Source organism: Sciurus vulgaris (genome assembly GCF_902686455.1).
Source record: "Sciurus vulgaris genome assembly, chromosome: 14".
Lineage (NCBI taxonomy): Eukaryota > Metazoa > Chordata > Mammalia > Rodentia > Sciuridae > Sciurus > Sciurus vulgaris.
This window is the reverse complement of record NC_136475.1, coordinates 80188071-80208635: the sequence shown is the minus strand read 5'-3', so window position 1 is coordinate 80208635 and position 20565 is coordinate 80188071. Positions and strand designations below refer to the sequence as shown.

At 34.8% G+C, this 20565-nt stretch overlaps 1 protein-coding gene across 6 annotated transcripts in view; it reads right to left on the bottom strand.

Annotated features, from left to right (window-relative positions):
• Positions 1 to 20565, bottom strand: part of ITSN2 (intersectin 2) — a 134409-nt gene that overhangs the window by 48944 nt on the left and 64900 nt on the right. For all 6 annotated transcript variants that reach the window (XM_079109612.1, XM_079109611.1, XM_079109615.1 and 3 more), the window contains 6 exons: positions 13175 to 13311; positions 10179 to 10315; positions 9118 to 9215; positions 5200 to 5375; positions 4695 to 4836; positions 514 to 719 (listed from right to left, as the gene is read on the bottom strand). In XM_079109612.1, the coding sequence (XP_078965738.1) occupies positions 514 to 719; positions 4695 to 4836; positions 5200 to 5375; positions 9118 to 9215; positions 10179 to 10315; positions 13175 to 13311 (896 nt within the window). The remainder of the gene's footprint in view (positions 1 to 513; positions 720 to 4694; positions 4837 to 5199; positions 5376 to 9117; positions 9216 to 10178; positions 10316 to 13174; positions 13312 to 20565) is intronic.

Sequence of the window (20565 nt, the reverse complement as noted above, 5' to 3'; positions counted from 1 at the left end):
AATATGATTCAGCAGCTACTATGCATTAAGACTAGTAGGCATAAAAAAACTAAAAAAAATAACAAATTTCATGGAGCTTATGACTTAATAAAGAATGTAGGTGTGAGCAATGGAGAGGTTATTGTTAAGGAACCCTGGAGGCCCAGAGGGAATGCCCCATCAGGCAAAGGGGAGGACCTAGCAAAGAACTGCTTAAATACTTAAAAAATACAGTGAACAAGGGAGAAATGCTCCAAGGAAACACAAAGTTGCTTTTCTAACTGATCTTCAGGTACACATCTAAAATTTTAAGTAGAGAACTTTGAAAACTTCCTGAATTTGAAATGACTAGAAAGAAAGCTATTATAAAACTGGCACAAACATCTGAAGTATATGCTTTTATCACTTCAGGAATTACCTTTCTGATATTCAAACTTAAGCACAAACTTTTCCTTTTATTGCACAATCATACCGTGGCCGACTCATGAATGAAAACACCAACATCCACACCTCATGTGAACACAGAATGCTTACTCTTCTCGCTTTACTTCACTCCCAGGAATGATCTTAACATAAGATTTTGGAAACCATCCTCTTCCTCCATGTACCTCCCCAAACCACCAATTTTCTTGCTGCTCCAAGACAGTAATAACGTCATGTTTTGAAAAGTTCAAGTGGTTATCTTTCTTTGCAGTCCAGGAACAAAGTGCCTGTGCTTTTAGGTTTTCTACAACCTGTCCCTGTGAATACAAAGCCACAAAAAATTATTTTTTATTTGTTCTTTTTAGTTATACATGACAGAATGCGTTTTGACATATCACACATACGTGGAGTATAACTTCCCATTCTTGTGGTTGTACATAGTATGGAGTTATACTGGTCATGTGTTCATATATGAACATACGTTCATAACATGTTTCATTACATATGAAAGTTATGTCCCATAACTTTCCCATTCCTATCTCCTCTCTCCTTTTCATTTGCCTGTCCAATCCAGTGAATCTCCACCCCCCAAACCCTATCTATTGTGGGTTAGCGTCCACACATCAGAGAGAACATCTGGCCTTTGGTTTTTTTGGGATTGGCTTATTTCACTTAGCATGATAGTCTCCAGTTCCATCCATTTACCAGCAAAAGCCATAATTTCATTCTTCCTTATGGATGGTAATATATTCCATTTTGTATATGTATACCACCTTTTCTTTCTTCATTCATCTATTGAAGGGCACCGAGGTTGGTTCCATAGCTTAGCTAATGTGAATTGAACTGGTAAGACTATTGAGCCACAATTTTAAAAAGATCAGGGTAACCAAAATTTCTGTTTTCTCATGTATAATGAAGTTATTGTTTGAACAGCAGACTAGTTTGGTGTGGTGATGACATAACCTTAATTTACTGACTGACTTAAAATCAATAAAATTAATACAATTAATGGAATACCTATAGTTCAGGGAAATATCACTGGTACAGAAGGTAAACAGTTAGTACTACAGAAGTATTCATAAATCCATCATATATGTATCATGGAACAAAGGGAAAGAGTTAGTACAAATCTTTTCTCTCCTCTAGCTTCCAGTGCCTCCTAAGTGCAGTTGATCTAGTTTACTCCACCAGGCACGGAGATGTGGTTATGCTTAGCCTCCCTCTGCTTTTCAACTCTTCATTTCTTCATATTCATGTTCATTGTTCTTTCTTTGCCACTCAGAGGAAGGAAAATTTTTGTTCCTTTAATAAAGTTAACCTCTTCTCTTGTCCTCTAAATATTCCATTATGCCCTTTCATTTTCTAAAAATATTCTGAAAATTAATTCCCTCTCTGCCATCTTCAATTTCCTTTGTTACTTTTCTACTTTCCTCTACTTCTAAATTTGGAAAGAAATAGTCTTCAACTTGCTTTCCAGTGTCACCCACTGATCCCTTCTAATTTAGGTTCTGCACCATTGTACTACTGAACCTCTTCCAGAGAAGTTTATAGACCAATAACATCAAAACAAAAAGTTTCTTCTGAACTTTTATTCTCTGCACAGTGCTGACATCACTAAAACCCTTATAGTTCCTGAAGCTTTTCCTCTGGTGATTGAGGGCTCATCTTTTGTTTAGCCCTCATCCCTTACCATTCCACATGATTTCCTTAAATAATTGTATGTCAGCCCAAGACCTCAAATCTATATTTTTAGTGTAACTTTACCTTCTGGGTTCCAGTTTCTACATCAAAATGCCTACTGGTGTTTCCGCCAGATTGTCTATTACATATACTTTGAACTTAGCCTGTCTGAAACAACCATTTTAGAACCCATCAAACCCATTTTTTGTCCACTGCCTACTGCAGACAATGGTATCACTATCCTTTCAGTTGTTCAAGCTAAAGACTTTGAAGAATTACCTTTATCTCCATCTTCTTCACTCTTCACATTCAATGGGTTATTTATTTTATGTCAAGTCCTTACACTTTTCTAAATCCTTCTCCTCTTCCATTATTTTCATGACTATGGCCCTGGATCACACCAGCATCTCTTATTAGTTACTTAATAGCCTCCCTTAACTGTTTCCCTTGCTTTGCTTCTTTCTGCCAGTCTGGCCTCTACTTCATTGCCAGGGTTATCCTTCTTAAGCATACACCTCAACTCCTCTCTTAAAAACCTCTCTTGGCTTGATTTTTAAAATTTTATTTATTTTTAGAAACTTAAAGTTTCATGTTTATGTTTCCATGTTGAAAGACCTTTTTGATTTGAAACCTTTTGGGACTTACATTACTTTTTAAGTTTTAAAACTCATTTTCCCAATCATCTACTTTCAGTAGCAGGAATGACAATGTTTAATGAGCTAATGGCAGGATAAGCATTTGGGGAAGTGTTTTATTAACATATTTATAAGTACTTGTGGAAAACCATACGTAGCTACATAAAACATTTTTGTAGTTCAGAATATAAAGGTTTTGTGTGTGGTTAGCTTATTGCATTAAATTATTGCCCTTAGCTTAAAATAAGGATTAAAATTGCATTTAAAGAGAACAGTGAATGCTACTGTTGGTGAAACTGAACTTTTTGATTTCACTTATAAACCGTATCAATAAATCAGTACCTGGGAAAATTTTACTTTTACTTTCTTAACCTATTGATACAAGGAATAAAGTATGAAAAATTAAAAAGAACAAAACAAAACCAAAAACCTCTGTTGGCTTTTCACTGATAAGATGTTTAGCAGGGCGCTAAATGCTTAACTTCAACCTCTCTCTCCAGCTTCTCTTCTTAACCCTTTCTCCATGAATCCTATATTCTAGCTATACTATATATTTCTTCCTGCTTCCTGCAAACATCATGCATTAACGTACCTCAGTGACTTTTCTCAAACTGATCTTCCACTTGAGTAACTTCCCTCCTGTTTGGTGAAATCTGGCTTATCTTTGAAGGTCCCACTCAAATACATTCCCTTCATGAAAACTGCTCCAATTTACACAGATTGAATAAGATGCTCTCTCCCCTTTCAGGGCTTTGTAGATATTTTTATTCCATTTGTCACACTTTACACTTACTTATGTCTCCCTTATTAGATTATGAATTAATAACTGAAAGGGATTTTTACTTATTTTTCCTTATATTTCTAGTAAATAATAAAATGCTGGACCCTATAATCATGTAATAATTTCTGAGCAAACTGAAATCTGTAGAGATTTATTTTGATGGAGTCTGAAATGTCTTTTTATCAATGTTAATTGGGGCTAGTGTTGTGGCTCAGAGGTAGAGTGCTTGCCTAGCATGTGTGAGGCCCTGGGTTTGATCCTCAGCACCACATAAAAATAAAATAAAGGTATAGTGTCCACCTACAACTAAAATTAAAAAAAAAAAAAAAAAAAAAATGTTAATGTATCAATGCTTGCAATGTTTATATCTAAAGCAGAGGTTATATTTATTTATATATACCATATATATATATAAATTTAAGTAGTTTGAGAAATTTGGTTACATATATATTTTCCAAGGTTCTCAAACTACTTAAATTTAAGACAAAACAATAACAAAAAAACCCCTCAGGCCCCAAATAGCTTATTGTGGGAGTCATCCTTATCTAGCAGAATCAGATGAGGTTGAGCCATGAGACACAGAGGCCTGACTTCTAGGAAATGGCAGCCACGGAGGTCTGTCCCAGATCACTGGGGAGTGTATGGCACTGCGTGGGAGTGGTTGTCTGTCTGGTTATATGATAGTTTCCCTGAGCAAACTGGTTCCCCTAACTCCACCGCATCTTCTTCATCACAGAAGAAGCCCCTCCCATTCCGGGTCCCTTTACCTGTGTGACTAAATAAAAGAGAGTTGGGCTAACTCCATGTTGTTAGAGGCCAGGTCTGGTATGGCCTGACTCCTCTCATTTAAAAAGAGTATTGGCTCTTGTGTGTTTACTGATTAGATAAGTTAATGGGTAAACTGACTGTTTTATAGCCAACATTGTCCTTTTCTCATCCATACAGGATGTGGCTTAGAGACCCCAAAGGCTTCTTCTTCTACTGGATACCATGGGAATGAGTCACTGATGAGAATCCTTTAGGTAATAATCACTCCTCAATTTTGTATCACAAGTGAATGGTAAGAACAGAAACCAAATTCTACAAACTCTGGTTAAATGAGTGAATGATGCCTTTGTACAAAATCTTTATTCTATTTCATGTGAATCAGAAGCAAATTCAAAGAATAAAGCACACAAAAATTATGAATAACATACCTGTCCATGAATAGGTGATATGGACCCAGGAGACACAGTGCGAGTAAAAGCTGATTTTTTCTGCCATGATGTATTAACAGTTAGGTTTGAAAAAGATACATTTTGATAATCAGCTACTGATGCCGGTTGAGAAGAAAGTGGTCTGCAAACATAACACTTTAATGTAAGTATACTTAATTGTTCAGAATCTAATAAAGTATTGCCAATTTTTATATACTAATATAGTCTCCACTAATACATATTATGTATATTAATATACTATTCACTTGTATATTACATACACTGCTTTGAAACATAATTGGTGGAAAAACAGAATTCATGAACAAATTACTGACCTATGTTTTCATTTACTAAATTTTAGTATTAGATATGGAACAAAAGGTTCTCTTGGGGGGGTGGGGGGAGTCCAGCCCAGAATAACAACATGAGAAAGTATCAGGTTGACATACTACACATTATCACATTGGCAGAGCTACAAAAATTCCACTGTTAGCTCAAAACTTACTCAGAAGAAGTTGAGGTAGCAGATAAAGACACTGTAGGAGGAAGTAAGGCCTTCTTAGGAGATACAGCTTTTTCACTTGATGGTATTTTTTCTACATAATTGCAAGGGAACCAGCCAAAATTTCCTTGAAAACTACCATAAAGCCAACCAGGTTCTCCCACAATTTTTTCATCAACCTACAGAAACAGAGAGGCAAACACAGTGCTTAGAAATCCATACATTAACAATGGAAAGATATGCAGACTATTGTATAATATTCTCTTTTACAGAATTAAACCTATTTAACTAAATAGCTAAAGAATTTTTTTTTTTTTTTTGGTGCTGGGGATTGAACCTAGGGCCCTGTGCATGCAAGGCAAGCACTCTACCAACTGAGCTACATCCCCAGCCCCTAAATAGTTAAAGAATGTTTAAAAGGTTGCTAGTTCTAGAATTGACAAGTTATCTTTTTAAATTTAAATTTTATCTAAATTAATAAATGAAAACAGTTAACAGCTTATGAGAGAAAACAATCTTCCTCCACTTCATGGCTCCTTATGTTCTGACTTCCATTCGTAACAGTAACAGGCCATTCATAGTTGATTCTTCTGATTACCTTCTGTATTTCTAAATAAGATATGGTTATGGAAACATAACCACTGCACACTGCACACTCTTACCCTGCCAATATTGTTATATCATAACTTTTGGTTAAATTATATTAATGTTGATGACTGTAAATATTTCACGTCTGAGTCACGCAATGTTCTGCTAAATATATTTCCTTTCTTGTAAACTTTTTATTTTCCTAAAATTATTACTTTTTTTGTTTTTTGCAGTACTGGGGATTGATCCCAGGGCATTATGCATGCTACCGTTCAGGCACATACTCTACCACTGTGCTACAACCCCAGCCTCCACTTCCGTTTAAAATTTTTTTTGAGGGTTGGGGTTGTAGCTCAGTGGTAGAGTGCTTGCCTAGCATGCATGAGGCACTGGGTTTGATTCTCAACACCACATATAAATAAATAAATAAATAATACAGAAGTTCATCGACAACTAAAAAAATAAATAAAATTTTTTGAGACCAGCAGGTCTTCCTAAGTTGCTGAGACTGACTTTTAAATTATGATCCACCTGTCTCAGTCTTTCATGTACCTAGGATTACAGCCCTATGCTACCATACCCAGCTTATTACAGAACTAATTCCTGAACTAACAGAAGTAGAAAAATCTCTGAATACTGTTCTCTAACTGGTGAAACATATTAGGTGATTTACCAGTTTCACTTCTTCTCCCAGATATTTCCCGCCTATTGTGACAACCTCTATTCATACAGTGTCTTTTGCTCTGCTTTTTGGTTCCTGGCACTCAAATTTCATCACTGGCTCTCTCACCTCACTCTTCACATTCTTGCTCCTCAGCTTGATTAGTTCTCTCTGCAATAATGAATCCTAAAGCTCTATTCTCAGAACTGACTTCCACTTCCACTAATCAACTCCTTGCAAGATATTTTCAACTAAATGTCCCATGAAAGTTCCAAATGATGTCTAAGATTGAACTTTTCCCTACACCCACTTACCCGTGGCCCATCCTTCACCTAACTTTTCTGTATTTCTATATTCTTATTCAAAGACCTAGTCATTCTAAATAAAAAATGTGCGATTCTTACCTCTATTGTACTTCTGCAGCCAAACTCCTGGCTTTGCACTAAAAACTGTTCTAAACTTTTTTCAACCCCAGCCTCACTAAGCTATGGTAGAATTTTTTATTTCAAACCTAATTGTAATCTTCATTCATCCTTCAAGATTCTGTTAATGCCTTCAACCCAGCCAGTTATCTTATATGTGCTATCATAATCAGCAGTATCATATTATATTATCTAAAATATTTTTAGTTGTAGATAGATACAATGCCTTTATTTATTTATTTTTATGTGGTGCTGAGGATCAAGCCCAGTGCCTCACACATGCTAGGCAAGTGCTCTACCACTGAGCTACAACCCCAGCCCCTCATATTGTATTATTTATGTATATATATCTCTTCCATTTGTCTGTGGAGCCTTTTCATTAACTCCACCTAGCATAGTATGTATCTGCTTATTTCCATTTCACTTCCCATACCTTTCCAAACCACTGATTTGACAGTGATATATCTATTAAAATCATGTAGAATCTGTTAAGATTTTTTTGAACTCAGGGGCACTTTACCACTGAGCTACATCCCCAGACCTTTTCATTTCTTATTTTGACACAGGTCTCGCTATGTTGGTGAGGTTCTTAAGTTGCCCAAGGTGGCCTCATACTTTTGATCCTCCTTCCTTGGCTCTACCCCTAAATTGCTAGGATTACAGGTATGTATCACTGTGCCTGGCTACAAACAACTTTCTGAGGTATAATTAACTTAAACTTCACATTTAACTTGCCAAATTTCATGTTCTAACATGTTCACATGCCTGTAAAAATCACCACAATCAAAATAATGAACATATCACCCCCTCAAGTTTCCTCTTGCGCCATTGTAAGTCTTCCCTCCTCTCCTGCCCCTCCCTCTATTTCTAGGCAAACACTGGTCTTTCTGTCACCATAGATTAGTTTGCATTTTCTAGAATTTTATATAAATAAAATCATATAATATGTATCCTTTTTGACTTGTCTTCTTTCTCTTAACATAATTATTTTGAAATCCATCCATGTTGTAGTAAGTATAATTTATTTGTTTTTATTGCTGTGTAAATTACATTGATTGGATATACCATTTTATCTCTCCCTGTTGGACATTTTAGTTTTTCCAAGTTTTTAGCTATTACAAATAAAATGGTCATAAACATTTGTCTCCATGTGAACATATGCTTTAAATCCTCTTATCCTCTTGAGTAATTACCTGAATGGAACATTGATTCATATGGTAGGCACATACTTAACTTTTTAACTTTTTTTTGTTTTTTTGCAGTTCTCGGGACTGAACCCAGGGTCTTGTGCAAGCACTCTGCCCCTATGATACCGGATGTTTTTTAAAAAAATTTATTTCAAGACAGAGTTTTCCTAAGTTGCATAGGCTGCCCTTGAACTTGTGGTTCTCCTGCCTCAGTCTCCTAAATAATTGGGATTACAGAAGTACACCACTACAATCAGCTCTTTGTTTTTAATAATGGCTCATTGATACATAATTCACATACCCTACAGAGATTAAAAAGTCAGTTTGTGGTTTCTACAGGTTGTACTCTTTCCACTATATCACAGTGGATCTAACAAAAAAGACTTCCTGCATCTTCTCTTATTCGTCCATGTTATGTGGATGAATGTTATGTGAATGATGTTATGTGGAACTCTTTCAACAGTTGCCAGAAAGTACCCAGCCTTTCAACATTTTATTGTTAATTTATAAAAATAACAAGATCAATATCACCTCTTATGATGTGAAGCCCCAATATGGTATAGTGGAAAAACCATAAGACTTGTAAACGGAAATCAGAAGACACGCTCTTGTATCCCACTCTGGCACTGTGATGATGACAGATACAATTTGTCTTAGTCTAAGCTTCCTTTCCTAGAATATGATAGTAATAATAATTGTCCTATGTAGCTCTGAGGTATGTTGTAGGGCCAAATGATAAATCACATAGTTATTTATCTTTTAAAAATATTTCTTGGGGGGAGGTGGCCCATGTCTATAATACCAGTGACTTGGGAGGATGAGGCAGGAAGATCACAAGTTCAAGGCCAGCCTCGGCAACTTAGCCAGGCCCTAAGCAACTCAGCTAGACCCTGTCTCAAAATAAAAAATAAAAAGGGCTGGGGATGTGACTCAGTGGTTAAGTGTCTTGGGTTCAATCCCTGGTACCAAAAAAGTAAAAAAAAAATTCTTTGAACAACTACATAAAAGTATAACTAATACTATTCAGCTTATCCATGAGGGGGAAAAAAAGACTATTTCCTACCTGAATTATATCCCCAGAATTAAAACTCATCTCATCATGGTTCCTTGCTTCAAAGGGGTACAATGCTTTATAATTCACCAAAGCACTAGCCGTCTCACCTAAAGAGAAGAAAATTGTAATAATTTGTTTTCATGTATACATATCTTTGCTACAATTCAATAAAGAGCTCTTAAAATCTAAGAGAAAAATACTGTGAAAATCCATTTGCTAAAGACTTGTGAGGATTTATCTTCACTAGTCATAACCAATATAAAAGCAAACATGGATGTTCATAGGAAAGTGGTAGGCAGCAAACAGAGGTGACTTTTCAGTCTGAAGCATGCACATGGGTCTGTGGGTGTGGCAGCCAGGCCAAGTAGAAGGAAACTAAGAGGAAGACAAGTGTTGAGGTTAAAATATTACAAAAGAAAAGCACACAAAAGGTGGTCACGAATGAGAATATCAGCAAGTAAACAGGCTTGGCTGAAGAAAGATCTACAGATTCATCAGTATGGTTCTAAAGGAAAAAACCATGGAAGAGTTTACAAATTTGCTGGGCTTGATAAAATTAAAAATATTTTACTTTTAATTTTTAGAATGCATACTTTAGCTTATAAAATTTTGAACATGTTGTATCATTAATATGAATTCAAAGCCTTATCTGAAAGAGGATATAAAAATATTAAGGTATTTTAGGAATAGACTCTGATGTGTAACAAAAACAAAGTATGCCTTCTGAGAAAATTACTTAAAATTTTACTGTTGTTTCATTAGAATAGTTTAGTTATACTGGATGAGTAAAATAGTTAAAAACAATTTACTTCAGATTTGAAAATCATGACACGGTCTTTTCAGTTAGTGGCAACAACTTTTTTTTTCCCATTGTGCTCAGATTTCTACCTTCAATCTGTTTTAATATCCCTAAATAGTTCTCATCCAAGTTTAACTTTAAAAAGGTTTTCTAACTCAAAGATTAGTATCTTTTTTTTTTAACTTCTTTTGCCTCTTCTCAGATCTCTCTTCTTGTTGCTTTTATTGCTCTGCTTCTGAAAAATTAAATCCATTTTTAGTCATATCCTTACATTGTTTCTCCTTAGCTTTTCGTTCCTCTTCTTGAATTTTTTCTTGTGTTTTTTCTTCTTGAAGTCGTTTTTGTTTTTCTTCTTCCTCCTTTCTAAGACTTTCCCTCCATAAGTTTTCTTTTCCTTGCTTTGCTTTTCTTTAAATAAAAGAAAGTTTACATAATGTCCTAAAAATTTTTTGTACTCAATGAAAATACAAAACATTTCTTACTTTAATTAGCCAGACAACTAGTAAAAAGGTATGAGTACAGGGACAGGGAGAAACGGTAACTAACCAAAAATCAAGAGGAACCTGGGACTAATGGGTGAGCTGGGGAGTATGACTGACAACTTTCCACACCCTCCCATTCCTCCTGCCATTCAACTTCCTAATCCAAGAAAAAAAGGTTGAAATGAACATTTTGGCAAACAAATCTAAACACTTTTTCTCTCTAGATTCTTCACAAGGACTGCCTTTTAGCTTTCATTCCCACTACCCTACCTAGCCTCTGTTTTAAGGACTCATTGACTGCTGAAATGCTTCTGGAAAGCTTATTTTTTATATTCTCACTTCAAAAAGTCTTTTATACTTGCTTAGAGAGCACTTTTTCTCAATTAGTCATGTTTCAGTGCATGTTTCTATGACATATGACAGTCAAGATGATTTGTGATCAGAATTATTTTAGTGTTAGAACCAATGCACTTTATGGTACTCCACTGCATGTATTTTTATGACCTTACTCAGATGCAGTGGATACCACTAAATTCAATACCTTCTTCAAGCTTCAGAAGTACTGGGGGCAGCTGAGACTGGTCAGATATACCTAGAGTTTGAGGAATATTTACACCTCATCAAAATGGGAATCTTGGTTTAATTCTTGGTCTCTATTCCTTAATTCCTGAAGGAATTTGGAAATTCTGAATAAAACAAAAATTGTTTCATTAATTCTTTCTCTTAGTCATTAATCCTTTCCCCAAAATGTCTTATACTTCCTACTACTGATCCATTATCCTGCTACTAGCTTCCTTTCAACCCTTCCTAAATCCTCCTACATCCTCCATCATGTCATAGGATACTTCTTCCAGAAGCTTCCCATAACTGAAATCTGGGACTCCCTTGAGGACAATGCTTTTATTTGTAGTCCTTACTTAATTTCAACTAATATTCCCTTTCCCAGTTCCTCTGTAACTTTTCCTGACACTATCCCAAGCCCAGGATGCCTACTGGCTTTCACTAACTTCCCAGTCTTATGAACACCATTATCAGAGTAATTACCACATATGTAGTAGGACAAAGAAAAGATCAGAAAGTTCATTAAATTCTAGTAAACTTTCTTGTGTAGGAGCTAGTGAATGAGAAATTGGTCCAGTGCCAGAGGATGCCTCAGAAAGGAGACAAAAGGCAAAGATGCCACATTTACAATGTGAGAATCTATTACCAATAGCTTGGTATAAGAAGGGAACGTACCTGGGCAAATGAACAAGTAAATCAAAATGCAGTACTATCACCTAAGCTCTGGGTCAATTAGATCCTACATGTACTTCTGTCCTTTTTGATTTCTTTCCTACACTAGAGTAAGATAATGTGCAGGCATAATGAATGAAATGAAAACATGTATTACTAATTTGGTTTATTGGCCTGAAAAGAATTATGAGATGAATAATTATCAATGACCATTTCATGTACATCAGCGAAAAATTCTAATATAGTAACTAGTTGTATAAACTACATAGCTCCTTTATGTAATGTTAAGTAGCAAGTGAAGAACTCCTCTGTATTTACTGCTATATTAGTCTATTATCTCTGGCGAGGAGACCATGAAAATGTGGGTCTTAGAGTAAAAAGTATTACAGCAATTTGTTTGTCTGAATCCCCTATTAAAATTACAGGAATCCAGGAGCAAAGAGTGATCCAGAGTCTACCTGCATCACAGCAGCAGTCACTCAATAAGAATGCCTTCGAAGTTATTTTGGAGCTATTTAAGAATAGAGGTCTGCTAGGGCTGGGGTTGTGGCTTGGTGGTAGAGCACTTCCCTAGCATGTGTGAGGTACTGGGTTCCATCTTCAGCATCACATAAAAATAAATTTAAAAAGTTAAAAAAAAAAAAAAAGAATAAAAGTCTGTTAAATGGTAGTAATGTCTCTTTTGCCTCCCTAGTAATGAGCTCTTTCATGGACATAAACTTATCTACTCTTCACCAAGTCAAAGAAACATTGGCTCATTGATATTTGTCAATTAATTACATTAATTTCTGGTATTAGAGAACTTGGAAGAAACAAAGGTATATATTTTTAAAAAATCTTACTGATAGAAATAAATAATCATGCAAAGTCTCAAAAGGAATAGTTCTAGGCTACTGTATATCACGATTAAATATTTTAGTGGCATAAAGAGAATTACATCGACTTGGTGAGTTAAGTATTTAATTTTAATGATCCGTCAGAACAAAGTAATAGATTAACTACAGAGAAATGGAAAATTAATGAGCTTATTATATGCACAATATTATAGTTGTTTCTTTTTTCACTTTTAGAAATATATTTGATTATAAATGCATTATTACAAAACACCAATCAAAACGAAAATCTTGAGTAACAGAATGAAATCTAAAAAAATACAACTGTATGTAATCTATAGGTGTATACTTGGTTCTTTAGCTATTATTTTATTTAATACTCAATTACCTACAAGAATGCATTAATGGCTCTCTTTTCAGATGGAGAAACTGAGGTTCAGAAAGGTAAAATGGCTTAATCAAGGCCACTCAGGTAGTAAGTGGTAGACTAAAATTTCTAATCCAGGTCTGACTTCAAAGGCTGTGTTTTTACCAATGGAATACAAAACTGTTTACTAAATACTTGATCCTTAAAAGACTGAATTTATAAAATAGAGAATCTGATTAGCATCCTAAATAATACTTTTATCCACCCCCCCATATTTTCAACTGAATTAAAGACACGGGCAACAAAATCAGAATTCTAATAACAATACAGTATAGTATATTAGTTATACTACCTTGCAGCCTCGTCTTCTAGTTTCTTTTTTTGTATTAGCTCTAACCTTTTTCTTTCAATTTCCTTCAACTTGTCATGTTTGATCTTATGAAGTTGTTCAAGGGCTAACTGCTGTGTATTGTAGCTTTCTCTCAGCTCCTAAGGATAAAACGGAAATAAGTCAAATCTCGAATAATTTACATATTTTTATCTCATGTAATAATGTGACATTTGCATTAAAAGACAAAAATCCTAAAGCAAGTTATGCTAAATTAAAAAGATTTAAAGTTTTTAAAAATGTCTGGATGATAAAAAAAAATCTTAAATACAGTAGTATTATTTGAGCCATGTAGCCACTAAGACAATACAGGTTAAAATTACCTACTTTCATATCAATTCATTTCTAATGAACACAGATTTTTAACCAAACAACTCTTTGTTTCCAAAGTGATTTGAAAAAGTATTTTAAATAAAAAAGCAATTCATTAAAACTGTGGTGGAACCATATGCTTAGAAAACATTTTAAGAGGAATTTTGTTTGGTCATGTTTTTTATACCAAGTTATCATTAACTTTTATCTGATAAGATCTTGATCTAAACATAGAAGCAATTATTAAACAATTTAGTCCAAAACTAAAAATGAAAAGATAATGTTTACCTAAAACCAGGACTAAAATAAGCCAAAATAATGAAATGTATTCCAAACAGGAAATGAAATATTTATTGAGCATCTAGTTGTATGCAAAGTACTGTAAAGGGTTCAAAGGGGATCAGTTCCAAGGTGCTTGACTTCCAAGTCGACAGTTTTTCCTCTCACAGGGTTTATAATCCCAAAGTAGAGAAAAGTGTCAAATGTGGAGTACAGATAAATGCCTTAGCAGAAACTTGTTTTCTTTCCCCTTCTTACAGCACTCTTCCTTTGGGAAGCTGATCTCCTTGCCCTCCCCATCATCCCATGTGTTTTGGCAGATCTGTCCTCCCATCCCGACCCAGGGCCAATTTACTCTTGTCCTAAAAGACCACAGCACTTCACTTCCCTGCACAAAATGACTGGTCTAAAGAACCAAACTGGACCAGAATCTTTTCTTGGGATTCAGATACATTGAACAGATTCTGAAAAAAGGAACTTTTATTTCTCTGGGCTCATTAAGCTTAGATAAAATAAAGCTGGAGGTGCTTGGTTACCAAGTGAATACATGAGGGGTAGGAATTAAGTTAACATATAAAAAAAGGAAAGAGGGGCTGGAGTTGTAGGTCAGTGGTAAAGCCCTTGCCTAGCATGTGTGAGGCACTGGGTTCGATCCTCAGCACCACATAAAAATAAGTGAATAAAAGAAAGGCATCGTGTCCATCTACAACTATTAAAAAAAAAAAAAAAAAAAAAAGACCAGAGATACAAGTGGAGAGAAGGGGAATAAGGGGCACAGAATCTTCAATCCCATTGCTCAGTGTACTAGAACTGCCCCTGTCCAGCACCTCTTCTGACAATTGAGTCATCTTGTTATTCTTTCAATAACCATTCACGAGGTTATCCATTTTGAACTGGGTTTCTTTTGCTTGGAATTTACAAAATCCAGAACAATAGAGTAGAAGGCTGGAGGAAAGAGGAGAAAACAAACAAAAAACCTAAAAGTAATCAAAAGAAACTTCATAGCAAAGGTGGGACTGAGACAATGTTTGGGTATAATGTTGTGGTGAAAAATGTTTTTGGTATCTACCCAAGTATAATAACAAAATTCCAAACCAAAACCAAACAAGATTGTTTGTTCCAGAAATAAACTATTTTGTAGGTCAGTTCCTTCAACTTGATTGAAAGGTACATTTACGTATGTCTTATATTCAGAGGCTTTATCCAAAATGTGTGAGCAAAATACTTGCAACTTAAGACAATACTACAAATAGTATAGTTTTCAACTCATAGTAAAGTTTCCACAATGCTCAGCGTCTACATTTTTATTCATTGCACTTTTCCCTAAATTCTATCAAAAAGCAAAAGAATATAGTGGCTATAATCTATGGAGAAGCAATGTGATTTAGTGATAAGAAGCATGAGACTATACTGAGAACACCAAGGTTTAATCAAGCTCTGTCAATGACTAAGCTGTTGTTTTGCTTTTCTTTTTTTTAGGAAGGTTAGAATTTCCCCATCTGTACATGCCTCACAGAGTTGTCAGGGTAAAATGAGTTAATACATGTAAAGTGCTTACAACCTCAAAGGTCTTAAAGTTCTCAAAAATACTAGCTATAATTATTGGCTAAAACCATAAATGAGAATACTAAATTTAAACAAGTGTATAGAACAGCCAAATAAATGTTTGTCCTTAACTTGGCTGCAAGATTAGCCCTCCAACTTGTCCTTTAAGACAGCACTTTGAACATTTCTTTTTATTTTAATTATTTATTTTGATTCATTATAAACAAATGGGGTAAAACTTATTTCTCTGGTTGTACATGAAGTAGAGTCATATCATTTGTGTAATCATACATGTACACAGGGTAATAATGTTTGTCTCAATCTGTTATTTTTCCTTTCCCCCCACCCTTCCCACTGCTCTTTCCTCTATACAATCCATCCTTCCTCCATTCTTGCCTCCCTCCCATTTCCCATTATGTATCATCATCCGCTTATCAGAGAGATCATTTGTCCTTGGGTTTTTGGGAATTAGCTTATCTCACTTAGCATGATATTCTCCAACTTCATCCATTGCCTGCAAATGCCATTGAACATTTCTAAACTAGCCCATTCCTCACCAGTTTATAGCTAATTAGCTGCCTGGTACTCTCAAGATGTTCTGTGCGTTCCTCTATCATGGTCAGTGTCTCCTGATTGTATGATTACTTCCTCCACCAAAGTGAATTTCTTGACAAGGTGTCCCCAGTTGATGTACAGCCTGGTATAGTGTAGATATCTAATAAGTACTTATTGGATGAATGAAAATGCATAAAAAATAGTCTGTGCAAATTAAAATTTTAAGTACATTACAGGCTTGCCAAAACATTTCCTGTATCTAACTAAAATGATCCTAGAAATTCTTATCCTCTTAGACTTATACCTCTGGGTCAGGTCACTGCTTCCAGGAGATCCTGGTTAAATCCATCAGTTAACTATAGAAAAGTAAATCAATCAAAATTCATGAATGGAGTTGTTCTTAATCTTTTTTTTTAAAATTTTTGGTTGTTGAGGGACCTTTATTTTATTTATTTATTTATTTATTTATATGTGGTTCTGAGAATCAAACCCAGTGCCTCACACATACCAGGCAAGCGCTCTACCACTGATCCACAACTATGGCCTTGTTCTTAATCTTAAAAGAATGACAGGACATCTTTTTATAGGTTAAGCAACTCCTTTTCTGTTGTTCTTTTTAGATGTACACGATAGTATATTTTGACATATTAGGTTAATCAATTTCTATTCCTTATTAGTTTGCTAATAAGTTTTAATTTTTTAAAATTATGAATGGATGCTAAATTTTGTCAAAATACCTTTTCTGCAGATAATGAAATGAGCTTACCACTTTTCTCCTTGAATCTATTTATGTAGAAAATTACATTAAACATGTTTGTAAGTTAAATCATTTTTGCATGACTGAGATAAATTCAATTTAGTCATAATAGATTACCCTTTTTATGAATTTCTTCATTTGACTTTTTAATATTGATTTTTTTGCCCCTATTTTAAATTGGCCTATAGTTAAGTTTTTCTCCTACTGCTCTTATCAGGTTTTGTATGTTTATGATAGCTTCCTATGGTAAGTTTTGAGTGCTCCTTCCCCTTTATCTGTACTCTAAATAGCTGTATACAAGTAAAATAACTGGATCTGGATACTCTTTTAAGGAAGATTTTGAACAACAGATTTAAAATGTTAAACTTACACAGAATTATTTAGATATTTTGCTTTTCCTTGAGTCACTTTTGGAAAATTGTAATTTGCTCATTTCACCTAAGTTTTTATGTTTGTGTACAAAATTGTGTCATACTATCTTATCTTTTACTGTTTGTAGTATTTTTAGTTATATCTCCTTTCCACTCCTTTCTTTACACTGCTTTCTGTTTTTCCTTTTTTTTAAATTTGGTCTTTCCAAAGGTTTGTTAATCTTAGTCTTTTAAAGAATCAAATTTTAGATTTCTTGATTCTCTGTATTAAATGTCTATTTTCTGTTTCACTAATTTACTTCTACTTTCTTTGGCTTATTTATTTATATCATGCTGTTCTTTTTTTTTTAAACTTCTTAAGTAGAACACTTAGTTTATAAATCTTCACCCTTTTCTCCTCTAATATAACCACTTAAGGCAACACCTCGACTACCTGTGTTGAATTTTGGTTCTTCCACGTACTAGTTTGTACGACACTGAGCAAGTTGACTTCTTTATCTTAATTAACTCCTTCGTAAAATGTGAACAAGAACAGTACCTCTGTGATAGGATTAGGATTAAAAAAGTTAATATTAGAATAGTGTCACCACTGAGAAATCCATTCATAAATCCTTGCTACTATTAGTACAAATTGATTAGTGAATTAGAAAAAGTTATTGACTCCTGATACAAAATATGAAGCTCATTTATACCCTTTCATCTCTTCTTCATTTCCCAATACTTGGCTAATCTACCTACTCCCTTTATATCATTTTAATATGCTTACAGTTTTATTTTCACAAACACTTGAGAGTCACTTTTGAAACTCTCACTTTTCCCAACTCTATATTTTCTCTTTTTATTTTTAATGATTTTCAAATCTACAGAAAATTAACTAAGTTGTGGGCACTAATTGTTTTCACCCTAAATACTTCATCTTCCTACATACCTACAATATGAATGAAAGTACCAAACTAAAGAAACTGAACACTGACATGATATATTTAATATAGAGTTCATATTAAAAATTTTCCCTAACGTAAATATTGGCTTTAATAATAGCTTTAAAAAAAAATCCCTGATCCAATGCACTTAGCTGTCAGGGCTCCTTCATCTCCTCCTAGCATGACTCTTTGGCCTCCTTAACTCTAGAAGAGTTTTTCCACATTTTACAAGATTCTCATCTTTAGAGGGTAGGTGGGCGAGTCAGCTATTTAACAGAACAAACCAAAATGTGGTTTCTCCATTTCCTCACACTTGGACTTAAATATTTCTGGCAAAGTAGCATAGAAGTGAGATTAACTGTTCTCAGATATGCTGCACCATCAGGAGAAACAACACTGGTTTGTCTCATTTTGGTGATATTTTATCTGATCACTTGAATAGGTTGGTTTACTTAGTTTTTAAGGAATTAATTTTTTAAACAAAATTTAGAGGCCCATAAACTGAGACACAAACAAAATTAATCTTAACTTTAACTAAGTTTTTCTAAAATATAGCTTTCTTTCTGCTTCAAATATAAGCAATATATTTGAAGTAGTATTAGCTACTGGTAACATTTTTCACCAACAGAAATTTTTATTTTCACAGATAACTTGATACATACATATTTCTTGACTCCAAAATGGTATATCTAACACTAGATCTAGTTATTTAATTTGTTAACATAGAAGCACAGGGGCTGGGGTTGTGGCTCAGTGGTAGAGCACTTGCCTAGTATGTGTTCTGAGTACGATTCTTAGCACCTCATATAAAAATAAAGGTCCATAAACAACTAAAAAAATAAGAAAATACAGGAGCACACAAATAAGTGTCTAAAATTTGTTTTTAAAAATATTTCATGACTTGTAATTTACAAAACAATCCTACCTATTTCATTTTATGCATTTAAAATATTATTTTGAGAAGGGGTCTAGAGATTTCACTGAACTGCTGGAGAGCCCATGGCATAAAAATGGTTAAGAGGCTGTGCTTCAGAAATAAGTATTTCTACGCCATATCTCCCAGAAGCTCTTTAGGTCCACACCTCCTCCTATTATATACCACTTTTGAGAAAAGAGGTTCCAACGGCAAACCTAAAATTCTGTGAAGGAAGAAAGGCAGTATTTCCTTAATCATTATATTATGGGTTTGGGAAATGTTTTCTGTAATCTAATGCACATAACTCATTTAAGTTTTCACGTACAATCCAAAGGACCAGTGTTCCTCATTCCTAATTTAGTCTTATTGATACTTGTATAAAACCAAATTTCATCTGCCACCTGGAGTGATCTAACTAACAGATTATCCCAGATCCTTGGGAGCAGAGAAGACCTACCCCACTGGAAGTCACAATTCTGATGTTAACAGATTCTATTCTCTAAGGAAAAGCATTTTTCCAGTCATTATACAAAGTCAACAATGATGACATGCCAACACACTAAAGGTATTCTAGAGAGTCTGGAGAGCCCCCATCTGAATGAATAACAAAAATATTTGTACAGCATATGAGAGTTCACAAAGCACTTCTGTATGCTATTTCCTTTAATTATCATATGACCCTGCAAAAAAGACAGGGCAGATACTGTGAGCTTTGTTTTACAAATGAAGAAAGCAAAATTTGGAGGGTACACAACCAGCCAGTGGCATGAATAGGACTAGAACTCATTTTTTCAGATTCCTAGGTCAGCGTTTTTTTCTTTGCACTTCACTGCTAACAACTCAACAATGTGTCAGTTTTCCTAATGAATAATGGTCTATTCAAGGCTTCACCTTTGCTATTTGTTTTGATGTGACTTGTCTAAAAGAGTAAAAATTGTCACCAATTCTGTATATGTATATTACAGGGTCAATAAAACATAACTTCCCAAGATAAATATTTTTAAATGTTATACTTCTGTTGTTACTACAAGTAGTCTAAAAGAATAATCCCTCCAGATGCTCAACTGTCACAAAGGGCCACAGCATTAGAACAAAGTACCTATCTTCCTCCAAGACCATCCTGTTATTCTTAGTTACAGCTCTGTTTATCCCATGATCCGACTCAATTCCCCACACATCCTCTCCTCGAACCTTTTCACTCTCCTAAACTTCCTCTTTGTGACCAGGAGATCTCATATGAACATCTCTGAATGGAAATTTCCTTACCTCCTTGCCTTCTCAGCTGATCTCTCATACTCCATTCCATCAGGGTCGGAAAAACTATAGTATTTCCTTGCTGGTTCACTGCCATTCTCAGACTCTTATAAACTGGATGCTTTTCTGAGGCTCATACTATCCAGCAATACCACTCTCTCCTTCCTTTTTTTTTTTTTTTCAGTGCTAGGGATTTGAACTCAGGGCCTTATGCTTGTGAGGCAAGCACTGTACCAACTGAGCTACATCCCCAGCCCTCTCCTTCCTTTTTATTGTCACCTATTGATCACCTGGTCACTGATCTTCATTCACTCATCCTCCCTATTCTCTTAAGTCTGACATTCACATGGATAGATGACTCAATCAGAACCTCAACTCTAGAGCTGGCAGTGTAGCTCAGGATGTGTGAAGCTTGGGTTCCATCCCCAGCAAACCCTCCCCTC